This window comes from Corvus kubaryi, unplaced genomic scaffold (genome assembly GCF_017639235.1).
Source record: "Corvus kubaryi isolate FWS band 111438036 unplaced genomic scaffold, C.kubaryi_AGA036_p1.0 37302, whole genome shotgun sequence".
NCBI classification, from domain to species: Eukaryota; Metazoa; Chordata; class Aves; order Passeriformes; family Corvidae; genus Corvus; species Corvus kubaryi.
Genome location: NW_024581095.1, coordinates 4,385,323 through 4,400,375, shown reverse-complemented (window position 1 = coordinate 4,400,375; position 15,053 = coordinate 4,385,323). Strand labels below are relative to the sequence as shown.

The 15,053-nt window shown below is 41.0% G+C and overlaps 2 protein-coding genes across 6 annotated transcripts in view; one reads left to right on the top strand and one right to left on the bottom strand.

The window, feature by feature from the left end:
* Positions 1 to 66: 66 nt before the first annotated feature.
* The window catches only part of CCNH (cyclin H), a 29,109-nt gene continuing 14,122 nt past the window's right edge, over positions 67 to 15,053 (top strand). For 3 of the 5 annotated variants that reach the window (XR_006016084.1, XM_042028125.1, XM_042028124.1), the window contains exons 1-9: positions 67 to 207; positions 326 to 448; positions 1,593 to 1,666; positions 1,940 to 2,150; positions 2,453 to 2,616; positions 4,341 to 4,411; positions 6,907 to 7,018; positions 7,587 to 7,647; positions 9,540 to 9,629. Coding sequence is in view for 4 of the 5 variants with exons in the window: in XM_042028125.1 (XP_041884059.1) it covers positions 91 to 207; positions 326 to 448; positions 1,593 to 1,666; positions 1,940 to 2,150; positions 2,453 to 2,616; positions 4,341 to 4,411; positions 6,907 to 7,018; positions 7,587 to 7,647; positions 9,540 to 9,584 (978 nt within the window). In the remaining variant the exon portion in view is untranslated. Of the gene's footprint in view, positions 208 to 325; positions 449 to 1,592; positions 1,667 to 1,939; positions 2,151 to 2,452; positions 2,617 to 4,340; positions 4,412 to 6,906; positions 7,019 to 7,586; positions 7,648 to 9,539; positions 11,222 to 14,105; positions 14,457 to 15,053 lie in introns of those variants that run through there. The other 2 variants (XM_042028126.1, XM_042028123.1) reach the window with 2 other exon arrangements.
* Positions 12,853 to 15,053, bottom strand: part of RASA1 (RAS p21 protein activator 1) — a 57,036-nt gene continuing 54,835 nt past the window's right edge. The window contains exons 24-25 of the mRNA XM_042028121.1: positions 13,854 to 13,988; positions 12,853 to 13,201 (exon numbers count right to left, since the gene is read on the bottom strand). Coding sequence (XP_041884055.1) covers positions 13,118 to 13,201; positions 13,854 to 13,988 — 219 coding nt within the window. The 3' untranslated portion in view covers positions 12,853 to 13,117. The remainder of the gene's footprint in view (positions 13,202 to 13,853; positions 13,989 to 15,053) is intronic.

The following is a 15,053-nucleotide window of genomic DNA, read 5'->3' as shown; positions in this document are numbered from 1 at the left end:
CAGGGCCTCTCCCGGACCCACCCCGCCGCGCCCCGCGCGCTGGGGCGGCTCCCGGCGTGCCATGCGCGGGTGCGGCCATGTTGCGGAGCCATGTTCCACAGCAGCACGCAGCGCCGGCACTGGACCTTTCGCGGCGGGGAGGAACTGGCGCGGCGCCGCGCCGAGGGGAACCGCCGGGCCCGGGCCAGGGCGGCGGCCAGCGGGAAGGTGCGCGGGGCTGCGGGGGTGGCGGGGGCTGCGGGCGCGGGGCGGTGCCGGGGTGGAGGGAGCGGGGCCGGCAGGGTGAGACCGCGGCGGACTCAGGCGCGGCTTTCCTTCTCCCAAGGTGCCGCAGGGCGACCCGGTGCTGCTGGAGCCGCACGAGGAGCTGGCGCTATGCAAGTACTACGAGAAGCGGCTGCTGGACTTCTGCGCCGCGTTCAAGCCGGCGATGCCGCGGTCCGTTGTGGTAAGCGAGACGAGGACGGAGCCGCAGTCTCGGCCCTTCCTTATTCCTTCGCGTGCTGCCTGCGTGGCTTGTTCTTGAGAGCACGGATATCTTTAAAGCCTCTTTTCTCTCTTCTAGCGCTACAGTCTGTGGCCGCTTTTTTGTTTCGTTTTCTGACACATGCAGGCATTTCAAAACCTGATGTTTTTCAACGTGATCTTTTGCTTGTGGCTCTTAAACTTGCATGGGTGACTGAATTGTTTTGTTTCCCTTTACAAAGAGTAGAAACAAAATAGCGGTAGATGGTTGGCGGTAATGTTTGATGATAAAATGAAACCATCTCCCAGTAGCTAAAGGAGGCGGTCCCAAATTTGGGCTGTCATTCAGTTGTTGGCTCCAGCATTGATGCTGGTCTGACTATAAAATCAGCTGGATCAAGTACTGACAAAATATTAACCTACAAAGGAAAAACAAAATTACTGTGAACGGGGGTTTGTCTTGAATGCAGAAGAGCGTGTTTTAGAAGGGAGAAGCGGGGACTTAGAGCTGAAGAACCGAGTGAAATTGTGCCTCTCTCTCACTAAGCTATTAAGATGTATGATTTATTTTGTCCCGTTAGTCCTCCCTTTTCGAAGCAGGTGTGGTGAAGAGTGCCGTGCTTGAGGATGTCTTTGAAAGGTGGCAGTCACTGCCATGGCATGTTCTGTGAAGCCAGACTGATGTTTGAGAAGTAGCCCATGCAGAGTCTCGTTTTGGAAGGCATCAGCTTTCATGCTGATAAACATGCTGCAGAATTTACTGATCCAAAAAGTCAAATGGTTGGGATTGCTCACAACTTTCAGGATGATTTTTTTCAGCCTTACCAAATTTTTTTCATAAAGATACTGTTGGCTTTTTAAGCATTGTCTTCCAAAATATGTCTAAGAAATAAAATTATTTTGTATGGCAGTCATATTGTAAGGCTCTTACAGGCAAAAATAAAGACTTTGAAATATTTAATGACATGGCTGTGTATGTGTCTTAGTGCCTTGGTGTATGTATCCTGTGTGCCTGTAGTATATATTTAAACTTGGCTGTTTTGTGATTTTTTTTTCTTTTTATGTACTTATATTTTTTCTTAATCCATTTTTGGTTTTTTCCCTCCCCGTTTTTTTTTTCAATTTAGGGAACAGCTTGCATGTATTTCAAACGTTTTTACCTCAATAACTCAGTGATGGAGTATCATCCTCGGATAATAATGTGAGTTATAACCCTTCTTGAGTTACTGTATCAAATGGAATATTGAAGTATGATCTTTATATTTGTAAAGACCTGAAAAAAAACCAAGAAAGAAAATCTGAGCACTTAAGTAGGAGTAAAGACAAAATATGGTTTCAGTTTCACTATCCTTTTGCTGTGTTCAGAACATCATGTTTTAAAGATACACAAATTTTCTGAGCAGAATTCTTGATAGGGGAATGGATGCTGCGTATGTCAATTGTTTTTGCTTTTTTTGTTTTTTCCCTCCTCAAGGCTGACATGTGCATTTTTGGCCTGTAAAGTAGATGAATTTAATGTATCCAGTGCACAGTTTGTTGGTAACCTTCGAGAAAGTCCTCTTGGACAGGAAAAAGCTCTTGAACAAATACTGGAATATGAACTGCTACTTATTCAGGAACTGAACTTCCATCTTATCATCCACAATCCATACAGGCCATTTGAGGGATTTCTAATTGATATTAAGGTAATACTCTCTGTTATGCTACATGCTATGTATAGTAAAGAAATACAAGTCTGTCATGCATTGTCATAAAAAACTATTTCCTTTTGTGGCTGTAATTTAAAAGATCTAATTTCTAAAGTGATAGACAAATACCTAAAAGATAGTTGTTTCACTTGTGGTCTTTAAGCTATTTAGGATATTTTTGAAATAAAAATATGGTCTGCTACCTTTCAGCTTTATAAAATACTGTTGAATTGTGTGTTTTGAGCTCATGAACAGGAATGACAAACAGCTGCTTATTTTCCTAAATCATTACTTTTTAGACTCGCTATCCAGTGCTGGAAAATCCTGAAGTTCTGAGGAAAACAGCTGATGACTTCCTTAATCGAGTGGCTCTGACAGATGCGTATCTGCTCTTTACGCCCTCACAGATAGCTCTCACTGCCATATTATCTAGTGGCTCAAGAGCAGGAATTAATATGGAGAGGTAGTATTTTCTTTCTTACAGGTGTGATTTAAGCAGTTTTTTTGCTTCATGTATAAAATTGTTTTGCTCTAATATTCTTAACTAGTAGAATTGTGTAGTTACTGATTGATAGCACTGCTCTGTTCTTTATGTTTTAGAATGCAGTGGTACTGTTCATTTTCACAAATAGGTGAGGAAAGCAGTTAGTTGCTGTCTGGTTTTTATATTCTTTTGGAAAAAGGGAAAAAAAAACCCTGGTGATTTTGCCTTAATTAGAACAGCATAGGATTTTCAGACTCAGCTTGGGGGTTACACCATGAAGAAAGTGGAAATATGATAGAAAACTGAGAATCACCTGAAACTACGCTGAACTGACAGCTAATGGGCATGCTGCAACATGCTGTGTTTGGCTGCTGCTGCTGCTGTTCAGCTTCCATGGATATGAAGCAGGGCTAAGGTGTTGCTTTAAATCAGTTTTTTCTTTCCCTTCTGTGTTCTTGCCACTGGTGTTTGCACAGGCATTATCAAACACTTTGATATGTTTGCTGAAATGTGTAGTTTGTTTGGTTCAGTTCTCTTATGGACAAAAAATACACTTTTCTTCAGATAAACAGCTGAGGTGGTTGCTGTAATACCATGCCACAGCCTGTGAGCATTTTGCATCTGGAGTGTAACACCTCTAAATCCAAGAAGTTGTTTTAAAATAAAATCTTCCATCTGCTCTAAATGTATCTCACATCTTTCTTCTAAAAGAAAGAGTGTTGGGAGTATTCGCTACAGGATTCACTGTCTTCTCAGAATTGTGTAAAAACATTCAGGTGCTTACTTTAACTTGAAACTTTATTCCTAGATCTCTATTCTGTACTGCTTGTGCCAAAACTCAGAAAGGCAAGCTTGCAAAAAGAATTAAAATAATTTGTAGATAGTGTGTGTGACTCAAGGTGTCTGAACTTCGTTTGCACGTTCAGGAAGAATTCAAGCCTCTGTTATCTGTCTGCACCCTACAGTTGTTCCAGCCTTGTCATTTATTGTTTGATGTGAGCTTTTCCTGCCAGACATGAGAGAAGCTGCTGGTGCAGCTTCAGTCTGTGGATCTGTGAGCAGGTGCACCTGCAGAGCTGGTACAGAACACCTGGGAATTGGAAGACCTGTTGCTCCCATGATGAAGGGGATAGAACTCCTTGGTTGTTGTGGTTGTTGGTGAGGGCATTGCTCGTGTGTGTTGGGGTTTTACCCAGGCAGTGTGCATTAGGGTTCTTACTAAAGAGAAGTTTAATCTCCTTGGGAAGAGGAAGAGACCCATAGGCTCAGGCAAAACAGGGTTTAGTAATAGCTTTCAGCTGCCAAAAAAAGCAGGCCTGTCTTGCAAGCTCTGCTGTCTGTTGGTCAGTCTGAAAACCACTCTTCTGTAGTATTTGTTTGTCCTGTGGGCGTACTGTACAATAGTGTGATGTTGTCATAGAATCTTAAATATAATTTGACTTAGCTCCATGAGGCTTAGAAATGTCTCATTTGGCAGTGTTACTTCTCTATGGCTGGGGAAGTACTTTTGTCACATTCTTACAGTGACAAATTTGCTTCTTTATCACTTTATAGCACTTAAGTAACCAAAGCGTTCCTTCTTACCTAATTATAAAGCTCTAGCAGATATGAGTAATAAATAATACACTTTTTATTAATTCATAGGAATTGCTACAAATTATTATGACACTTTTAAGAATTTATTCTTCTGTGTCTCTTTGCAGCTATTTATCAGAAAGTCTGATGCTGAAAGAAAACAGATCAACCTTATCCAGATTACTAGATGACATGAAATGTAAGTAAACATTGAAAAAGTATGATAAAGAATATCTGGAAAGGAGGAAAAACCATCTTTTTCCAAATTACAGAAGCTTTAGATAGAAGGGTGTGCTTCAAATGGTTCTCTTCACCTTAAGGCATGCATAAGTAAAATGCAGGCAGGTAGAAAACTACCCAGCATGTCGATGGAAGGGGAAAAAAGACTGAGACACAATGAACAAATAAATTAAACAAATGAATATGAACAAATTAAATAAATTAACAGGCTAAGGACCTCCCTGGTGCTTTCAGAACATAAGTGCTAGAGTCGGTTAAGTGCTAGCAGTTGATTCAAAAGTGAGAAATTTATTTCGAGAACTAAATAATGTTTTTTGTAAGACAGAAATCAATTGCTTTTCAAGTCACCTCACCATATCTTAAACACTACAGCTTCAGGCAAAGCCTGCATGTAACAACTACTACCACCAGAAGGTGCCTTTTGTAAGCTAAATGATTAATGTGTTACGCCAAGATTTATACTGCACATCTGTTCTGCAGTTATGAGGTGTTTCAGCTATAAGATGCTTAGCTTCACTAGTGAGAGAAATGTGTGTGTGTGTGTATATATAACAAATATTAAGAATATTACCATGGTTTAGCTAAGCTAAAAGGGAATGTAGTACACTGATTACTACCTTTTTGTATTTAAATGAAAAGGCTGTGATACGAAATTCTCAGTAAGTAATCAGTTATTGAATGCGTTAAGCTAATGCATGCACTTAAAATGGGAGTGGTGGCAGTGAAACTAGGCTGCCTGACATGAGCAGTGAATGCATCATACAAGTAACCAGAGTCTACAAATTCAATTTATGTTCAGTTTATAAAACTTAAGATGCCCTTTCCTTTTTCTTCTTCTAAATCGCATCTTTAGACTTCCATTGCTGAGATGGAAGGGAATGCTGGGATCACTACTCTTCAGTTATTATGGATGGTAGCTTTAGCCCAAAGGCAGCTCTTCCATAAACCTAAGATGGTTGGAAGGAAATTTTTCAAGCATTTGTAAATGACTTCTGCAGAGTACTGGTGGCAGAGAAAAAATCTTGTAAAATGAATTTGCATTATTAATGAGATTGGAACTGATATTTGTTTAGGACAGCAGGTACAATGCTGATTGCAAAAAATACCTGTGTATTTTGAAGCTTGTTGGCAGAGTAATGTGAACTCTGCCTTAAGGAAATCCAGAGTCAGTGATGCTAGAGACTTGTTTGATTGTAGTTACAATGAGGGAAGGAAGGGTGAACTGTTGGCTCAAGCCTGACTGAGACGTAAGCAATACTCAGCCACACTGGAGACTGGATAGGGTTGTGTAATTCGCAAGTGCAGTGGGCTGACCTTAGCTGGATGCCAGGTGACCACCAAAGCCACACTATCACTGACCTACCCAGCTGGGCAGGGGAGAAAAAAGAAAACAAGTTCATGGGCTGAGATACGGGCAGGGAGAGGTCACTTGCCAGTCACGCTCATGGGCAAAACAGACACAGCTGGGGGAAATTAATTAATTACCAGTCAAATCAGAGTAGGATAATGAGAAGTGAAAACCAAATCTTAAAAAGGTCTTTCCCCCATGCCTCCCTTCTTCCTGGATTCAATTTCACTCCTGAATTCTCTCCCTTCAGTGCAGGGGTACTCAGCTTATGATGTGTTGTTTCTGCTGCTCCTTCTTCCTCACATTCTTCCCCTGCTGCAGTGTGTGGTCCCTCCCACAGAGACAGTCCTCTACAAATTTTTCCAACATGAGTCCTTCTGATGTGCTGCAGTTCTTCATGAACTGCTCTAATGTGGGTCCATTACACAGGATGCAGCCCTTCAGGAACAGGCTGCTTCGGTGCGAGTCTCCCACAGGGTCACAAATCTTGCCAGCAAACCTTCTTGTAATAGAGGTTTCTCTTCCCAAGGGTCTGCAGGTTCCTACCAGGAGCCTGTTCCAGCATGGTATTGCCAAGGGGTCACAGCCTCCTTTGGGCACATCCAGCTGTTCCAAAGTTGCCTCCTCTGCAGGCTGCAGGTTCATCTGCATGCTCCACACTCCTGCTGACCTTCATGCAGGGGCTCAGCTGCTTCACCATGGTCTGCACCAGGAGCTGCAGGGGAATCTGTTTCAGGCCCTGGAGCACCTCCTTTCTCTCCTTCGTCACTGACCCTGGTAGATGTAGGGCCATTCTCATATATTCTCATTCCTCTTTCTAGCAGCACTTAGTGTTGCACCAGGGTTTGGGTTTTTTTCCTTTAAATCTGTTATCACAGGGGCATATCTACTGTCACTCAATAGGCTTGGCCTTGGCCAGTGGTAGTATATGTCTTGGAGCCATCTGGCATTGCCTCTGTTGTATATTGGAGGGAGCCTCTAGCAGCTTCTCACAGAAGCCAGCCCTGCAGCCCCCACCACTAACAATATCTTGCCGTACAGACCCAACACAGCAAGGCAGAGCAGAAATTATCTGTGTGCTTAGATCTGTGTTGCTGCCATTTTAGGCATGAAAAATCTCATAAAACGATACGAACTGCCGAGGCCTGAAGAGGTTGCTGCTCTAAAACAGAAGTTAGAGAAGTGTCACAGTTTGGAGCTTTCATTTAATACAAACCTGTAAGTAGATCTTGGATGTGTTAAACTTCGGCCTTTTTTATTGGCATAGGAACATTAGTATTTGCTTACCTCTGTGAGTGATGGAAAATGGAAGCCCTTAGATGTGCACACAGTGTTTGCCTGCTTGCTATGAGTATCTACTGGAAGCTGAGATCCAAGACTCAAAGCAGTGCTTTCAGTTATACCTAAAATAGGTTCTTTTGTGCTGATTTGCACTGCAAGCTGATTATTTTGTAACACAAAACTGGAATACTGGGTGGCTCCTAAGGTGTGGCCAGTTTATGTTGTATGTAATGAAAACTAAGGGCTTTAAAATCAGGTGGTTAAAACAAGAATGTTATAAAGGCTTAATGTTTTCTTAAGAATTATGTGGATGGCAAACGACTCCTGATTTTTCTTTTCTGCCCATTTCACTTCAGTATGCATTCTGAACTTGCAGCAAGCTGCATGCTGAGGCTTTGGTAGTATTTTTATGGAACAGGTATGTCCACAATGTAATCCTGGGGTCAAATAAAGATAGTCTTAACTTGTAAAAATACATAAGCATTCCACTTTTCTTCTGGGTTAGGAAGAAGAGGAAAGGCTATGAAGATGATGAATATGTCACAAAGAAATGTAAAATGGATGAGGTCAGTAAACCTACTTGTATGAGTTTTTCCTGTTTTTTTCACTCTTAATTGCTAGGACAGAAGTGACACGGCTACTGAGATAAACTTATGCATCTGTAATATAATTTTAATTGTTGCTTAGACTGAACCTTTTTCAGCTTTTTTTTTTCCATTTTAAATGGAAAAAATACTCACCTGCACTTGAAAGTGTTCTTGAACACCCATTTTTTGTGGAGAGGGGAATGAACACGCAGACTATCCTTCCTGCTGTTTCTTGTGCTTTGAAAGTTTTATTTACTTCATTTGGTTTCTTGCTCAAAGCAGTATAGAGTGCTGGACTAAATTTATGTCAGACAATTTGCTAACAAGGCTGCATTAATTACAGATGGGTAGCTAGTACTTTGGATATAAGACCAGGTATAAATAAGGTGGAGATAAACTGATGAGGGTGACTCAACAAATGATAACAGTACTAAGGTTGTCCTTTACATCGGAGATGAACACCTTCCAGAGCTTTTGTTTGTAATACGGACTGGAAGTTGGAGCGATTCCACATTGGCAGAGGTGAAGAACCCTTTTTAACTAGACTCATCTTGATACTAAGACACTGGATACTGGTAGTCTAAGACACACTAACTATGGCATTTAGAAAAATGTGCTGACATCTGAAGCGGATCACCTGTCAAACTCTGAAAATAAAAGACAAGATTTGTGTCTTTTGCTATTAGAGATTATCGTAGTAGGTTGATGCTATAGTGTCAAATTAGAATCTAAAACATTATTTAAACAAGATTAAAATAAAATTGGTATCGAAAGTATGTTCTAACAAAATGTGGAACTTTAAATTTATTTTGTAACTTTATTGCTGCAAAAACTTGTGTTTAGTGTTTATTCCAAATGCTAGTCTTAAAATGTATATTGAAACTGGCAACTCCATATAACAGGCACTTGCAAAATTTTTCACTTTATGACAGAATGGCTTAAGAAAACAGCTCCATATGAGCTTTGGAGGTTTCACTTGTTCCCTGCCCCAGTTTAATTTGTGTCAGTTACTCTGCTGTGGTTTGAGGCAGTTTTGATTTTGGAGCTTCTTTTTAATTAGTATCTGTAATTCTTTGCCTGATAGGCAATAACCTGATAGGATAAATTCACATAGCCTACAGCATGACAGACTCTTGCACAATTCCAAAGGTCCTGAAACTCAGGATTTTTCATTATTGATGTATCTGAACTGGGTTTCTACTTGTGTAATTTCACTTCTGAGTAATTCTCACAGGAAAGATCAGATCTGAACTGGCCAGGATATAAAGTGTGCTTAACTTTTGAAAGCTTACTGAGTGTGCAAACTGCTCATACCTTGAGGCTTCATTAATCCTGTAGTTAGCTGATATTAGACTGTAGTCTACAAGTGCATAGTCAATTCTGATCTAATTTCTAACATGTTTCTGGATTTAGTTGTTTGCAGCTGAAGGTTAGTATCAGTAGGAAAGCCAGAACTGGTACGGCAAGCTCATCAGTTTGAAATGATAGTAAAAAGGTAATGGTTGAGCACAGATGACTCAGCTGCCAAGGTGACAAAGCCATGAAATGCACAAGACAGTAGTAGAAGTTGCAGTATGAGCTATTTTGGAATCTCTACATCATTATCCAAATAAAGCTCATGCTTCTTTATCTCAGACAGGTGCTGAAAAGGGGCTGCTAACATGACTGTCTCCATGACTGTAAGCATAGGTATGGATAACTAGCTTTAAGGTTAAAGGCCTGACTTGCCCCAAGTTACACTATATTTTTAGTCTTGTGTTCCTGGAATCTTTCTGTAAGTTCTTAAATCCAGACCATACAAAGCACATCAACACCACACACCACACCACACACAGATGTCGCTCAAGGTGTTGTGTTTTCCTTTCCATTAGGAAGAGTGGACTGATGATGATCTTGTGGATTCAGCATTACTTTGAAGAAGATGGACTCCTACCACTGCATGAACTACTCTCTGGTGTCAGGTGTGACTTTGCCTGCCACAGGTTCCTTTTTATGTGTCCTAAGGGCTTTGTGCTGATAGTTCTTACGTTGGCAGTAAAGCCTTTTACTTTCCTAAAAGAATGAGTCATGGTTCCATTAAACCCTCACCCTTTACAGGTCTGACACTAGCAAGAATTACTTGCTTCAAAAAAACTGGCCCACAAGTTGTTTTTGGTTCAGAAAAAGTTTGATGTGGCTCCAGTGTAGGGTTAGAGCAGCAGCTGATTTATTTCCTTTTCATACATCCTGTTAGAGTTCTACAATACACACACCTAAGTGCAGCTTTGGGTGTTCCCCAATTTCATTCTCTTTGCTGCATTTTGTGTGTAACAGGTAGATTAGCTAGGTAGCTCTGTCTTCCAGTCTGTATTTTTACCATGTTGTATTGCCTATAACCAAGCAACTAAATCCAAAAATAATCCCTTTTATATATGTTAAAGACCTAAGTAGGACAGAATGAAAGGTAAATTATTTACTCCTCTGAGATGCAGTCTAATACAGGCGTGACAGGGTTATGGGACTCTTCTAAGAAAAGACTTTCCTAGTAACAAGGTCTTGCAAACGGGTGTATTGTCACTGTGGCAGAGCATCACATGTGACTGCCCAGTGCCTTACATGTGACATTTGGGAGCTCTCAGCTTTCAAGAAGCTGTTCCAACTGTAGACCAGGGCAACACAGCAAGAGCCACTATAATACTACAGCAAAGGTGCAAAAGTAAAGTCTGATTTTATGTGACAGTGAATTGGCAGTTCTAACAGGAAAAACAGTGTAGGCATTATAAAAGTCTACAACAGTGTTCGTTCATACGATAAAAATATTTGATTATCTCATTAGTCTTGTCAGTGAATCTTTTTATTCCCTATTATTAGATCACTGCCTAGAACATAACACATGGTGATGGTGAAATACCCTCTAAATCAACAGCACATTTTACTTTTCATTTTTTTAAACAGTTTGTGGCAGTGCAATGGGCAGGGACACCTTCCACTAGACCAGGTTGCTCCAAGCCTCATTGAACCTGACCTTCAACACTTCTAGGGATTGGGGCATCCCTGGCTTCTCTGGCCCTGTGCCAGTGCCTCACCCCAGTCCCACGGAATAATTTCTTTTTATTAAATCTCAGCCTACCCAAGGTGTTTTAACATCTACTTTCTCACCCAGTAGTGTACAGCTTAAGGCATATGGACAAGGTAATGCTGTCTGAGGATTCATGCTCAAAAAATGACACAGGGTGAACACTGCAAAGTACACCACCAGTGCAGACACTAAAAATTTCCACAGCATCCAGAGTTAGACGGTTTCCATAGAGTCAGAGATATGGAGCTTGACTTATTTTAAAAACTTATTTTTCACTAAAAAGACCAAACAATACCTATTTTATAAAACAGTTTAATGAATGCATGCATGTCTGATACAATGATCAATAAATTTACTGAACTCAAATTATTTACTGTTGTAAACATTTTACAAAAGCACTGTGATTTATCTGGATATACAGTTCTTGATGGAAGAACTCTTCAGATTGAATCAGTGGCACATCAAAAAAATAAAGCTGACAAGACCCATTCTGCATATTCTCTCAACATAATTCCAGCAAGAGAAACAGCATGGTATAAAAAGTGTACAGTAAACATTGTTCCTACCATAACATCAAATTCTGGAAATGGTAAATACAAGTTAAAAGTGGTTGAAACAGTCAAAAGTCATAATTATTGTAGCCAGTCAGAAATTACAGTAAGAAATGTTATCCAGTTATAGGTGGTTGTCAGAACACCACCTTTCTTCTCATGTCAGTTGATAATTCCTTTCCAACCAGACAGCAAAAACTTTGGCAATCAGAGGTGCTGAAAATTTCGAAGTCGTGGACACAGTCACAGCATTTTCTCTGCAGAGGAAGGTGAACTGTACACCAAGGCTCAGAGGTTGTAAAAACTGTTTCCAAGTGGAAAAAAAAAAGTGCAAATGTCCTGCACAGATAGCTTAAAAAAAAGCTGCTGGTACAATCATTCACCAACAGGGTATTTGTTTTCTTTTTGCATAGTTCACACATCACTGGGAATGTGACAGGGTGTGCTATTTTTGGCAAGAGCAAGAAGAAAGTGTGTAGCGGGTTGAGTTCGAAACCGGGCGGAAACACCAATTAAATGTAGTGGTTTTGGTTCAAAATATTCATTACTTACTTATTTTCCTTCAGTGAGATAAGAATTAGGAGAAAAGCAAAGCAGGCACAAACCTTAAACAGTTGCAGTACAATGAAAGAGTTTTATTACTAATAGAATTAAAAGTAAAGAGAAAATAAAAAAAAAATTAAAGCAAATCCTCCCCCCCCTAGCACTTCTCTCCTTTTATCCAGCTCACACAAGGGATAACAGAACATGGGATGTTAGTCAGTGTTCCAGTTCTTGAAAAGTCTCTCTCTTATGCTTAAGGAAAAAAGGGTTTTCCTTCAGTTGCACGTGGTTCCCAAACTGCCACTAACAGCAGACCCGCCCGGAAACAAACAATCTGCTGTGTGTAGGACATCTCTCCCATGAAAAATCTCACAGTTCCTTCACACTGCAAAACATGGGCCATCACATGGGGTTATTAATCTTTTTAAGGATAAGTTATTTTGGCCTGCACACAAAGGCTTTTCTTCGCCACAAGTCTCTAACAGCCTCTTACTACTTCTATATAGCCTGGCATAGGCATTCTTCACAATCTTCACAGGCACACGAGGATTCTCCATCCCCCCATGTTCTTCAGATGGATTAAAGAGACAAACAGTTTGTGGTATTACAGTTTCTCACCACGGCATGCAAGAAGGTTTCTTTTAAGCTACGCGCCAGAATCGCGGCACCGCCCTCTTTTCTCCCATCGCCATTTCCAGCTCCATCTCACGTGACTCACTTCTCTTTCTCTCTGACTCTGAAGCCGCCATGTTGAAGGGTGTTCTTGTTCAGGCTTTACGATGGAGAAAGCCTCACTCCCTTTGTGCTGCTGGCTGCGTGGTGTCCTCTTCAGTTCAGCACGAAGTGTGCTGGCTGCAGACAGGAGGCTCTGCCGGCTCCCGTTGACTCCGCCGGCTCCGCATGGAGAGGAGAAGGACCCGCCTGTCCCCAGAAGCTGCGCTGGATGGGTTTAGCTGTGAGCAGTCCATGGCTGGTTTGAGCTGCCTGCGGCTCTGGGACAGTTCCCCCCAGCGACCCAGGGTCCGTGCCGCAGCGTTGGGAAAGGGGGAAAGGGGCAGTGGCCCCGGCCCGGCCCAGCGGGGCCGGGAGGCTCGGAGCCTCCCCACCTTCCAGCAAGCGAGCTCCGACAAAAAGGGGAAGTCCCGCCTTTCTGTGCGGTTTAAATATGTAAATTGTGAGAAGCGTAATTGGTCTTAAAGACTGTCCATCAACTCAGGGTCAACCCAATACAAAGTGATACTGGTGAGAGTTGCATGTTGGGCATGCTGGATCCATGCAGAATTCAGGTAGAGGGCTGCTACCTAACATTGTTAGACACTGAATACTGATTTTGTTTTTGTTGTAGCAGTTCAGTAATGGCCAAAAGCTTCTTAAGAACGTGCTGTAAGAGAGAGTGAATTGGTAAAACTACGTGTTAGCTACTGGATACAGAGCAGTCCTCTCTGAACAGCATTTTCAGCATCAGCCTATCAGACCGGCAACTCCGTAGTTTAAATATATTACTAAAAAGAGAAAATGTCTGATTCCCTAGTCAATAAGGGTAATCTTAAAATGGTGTCACAGACCTTGGCTCTCCTCCCATGCATCTTCTTGCTGCTTTGTGGTTAACAGAAAGGCGGAGAAAGTGTATAGCTAACCCACTGCTACAAGTTTGCCAGCAGTTTGCCAAGCATACAAGTGTACTGGCAAACTAGGAAGCAGAAATGAAGTATTAATAGAAAGCTAAAGAAAGTGAATTTAGTTCTCAACTGAAAAAATCCAGATCTGAAAACTAAGACCCAGAGAGTCTATCAGGAGACGTAATTTTGTGGGTTTAAGGCTTCCTCTACAGATGTAAAAAAACCCCCCAAACCTACTTCATTTTGCTGCATAAAGAAACAAAACTATGGATTAAGTATTTCCTTCATGCTAATAACCTCCGGGTGAAATACAACATCAGTCATACTGCTACAGAAATACTACAAAAGAACCCCACTATTGAGGAGTAACTCAGGACATAGCAGCACCCCTGCCTGTGATTTATGTTAACTCACCTGCATCACCCCTCGCTCGTTGCTGAGCGTCCGGAGTTCATCCGAGTGTGCCACGCAGATCTCGTGCAAGGCTGCCAGGTCACGGGAGAGGTCAGTTCGAGAGTGCTCTGCCGTGTCTGGAAGCTCAGGAACATTCTTCAGCAAAATAGAAGACAGCAGATTTAGGGTACCACGACCAATTTTGGTCTTTCAGCTAAACCTCCAGTCCATCTTTCTATTATGAATTAATTGTTTATTTTCTCCTTTTAACAGGCATGTGTTTTGCGATTCTGCTGCAGTTTCTAGTACTAGGAGGATTCTTACTACAAGATCTGGTATTGCTCTACTACCTTTGAGCTAACCAGAAATGTACAGCATACAGAGACTCAAACCCTCTAAATGAAAGGGGGAATCCATCCCTTAGGAGCATTTTTTTATCTACATGAAGCAAGAGCAACAAAATTCAGCAAAATCTGCTGTTACCTATCAAGTAACTCATTAAATTGATCATAAACCAATGATGCTGCAATTAAAACAGCAGATTAATCCAACAGGTATTTTCAAACCAACAGTTATCACAGACCTCATGTAAAATCTGTCATTAAAGAAAAGTGATGTATCATAGTATGCAGAAGTTGTGGTTTAATCAGAAAAGGATGACATCTGGAACATACCCAAATGCCACACTTGTTTTTACATTCTATCAAAGTATTCTGAGATGTCTTCTAGATCACTTTCAAAGGCTTAATTCAGGATGCTTAGCACATTTTTTTCATCTCTCTTTTTAAAATTAATTCCTGGATTTAAAATACATAGATATAAAACATGATGACCTAACTCCTGTTACACCTATTACAGACACAAAACAGTCACACTTTGAAAGGACACAGTGATAGTGGTTCACTTTCAAACTACAATATATAGAATGCATGCAGTGAAGCTTTTGCCAGCACTAACTGAAATTCAACCTAATATTTTTTAAAACAAAAATTCGTTTTCATCTCTGGTCAAAACCATGTGACAGGTTATATATAAAAACTTCTGGTTTAAAAACATGTTTTTGAAAGGTTTGTATTTTTGCCCAAAATTTCTAATCTCATAGCTATAAAATTTACTTCAGCTTCTCACATTTACAGAGACACTAAATTAGTAAGTCTGAGAAGATACTTGATGGTTTTAATTCCGTATGACAGACCAGCAATTTTTAAATATTTATTTTAA